The sequence below is a fragment of the Eimeria mitis genome, genomic scaffold, assembly GCF_000499745.2.
Source record: "Eimeria mitis Houghton genomic scaffold, Emh_scaff260, whole genome shotgun sequence".
Classification (NCBI taxonomy): Eukaryota; Apicomplexa; class Conoidasida; order Eucoccidiorida; family Eimeriidae; genus Eimeria; species Eimeria mitis.
In genome coordinates, this window is record NW_013570941.1 from 24,277 (window position 1) to 24,889 (window position 613).

General features: G+C 41.8%; 1 protein-coding gene across 1 annotated transcript in view; it reads left to right on the forward strand.

The window, feature by feature from the left end:
* EMH_0005830 (uncharacterized protein) overlaps nt 1-221 on the forward strand; it is a gene marked incomplete at both ends in the record, with an annotated part of 2,977 nt that extends 2,756 nt beyond the window's left edge. The window contains 1 exon segment of the mRNA XM_013497326.1: nt 86-221. Within this exon segment, the coding sequence (XP_013352780.1) occupies nt 86-221 (136 nt within the window).
* Between the last annotated feature and the right edge of the window lie 392 nt (nt 222-613).

Sequence of the window (613 nt, forward strand, 5' to 3'; positions counted from 1 at the left end):
TTATTTATAATATATATATATATATATATATATATATATATATATATATATATATATATATATATATTGCGCGGTGTGCATGCAGGGCATCGGCTGACTGGGCTGCTATGGGCAGCGCTGCTCTGGAGGCAGCTGCGGGCTCTGCCGAAAAAATGCAAAAAGTTTGGAGGGAGTTCAGGGGGAAGAGGAACGCTGAGAACGAGAACGACACACACGCCTAGTGCATGCATGCATGCATGCATGCATGCATGCAAGCGCTGTGGTGTATGTACACCTCCCGTATTGTGTTTTTCTTTGTTCTGGTTGACAGCGGCTGAACAAACACTTGGGGCGGTATGCTGTACGTACAGTGTGAGGATGACGCTGCTTTTGCTGTCTATACACCAGGAGGTTCTCCTTGGGGATGTATTCTCCACAGAGACGAAACATATTTTGCTGTTGCTGCAGTACCTGCTGCAGCAAGCAGAAGGCCAGCAGCTTGTTTGCATTGCCTGCGTAGGTCTGCGGTGTATACACGACCTATCACAAGCTGCTGACAAGCACACATATATATATATATATATATATATATATATATGTATATATATATATATATATATATATATATATATAT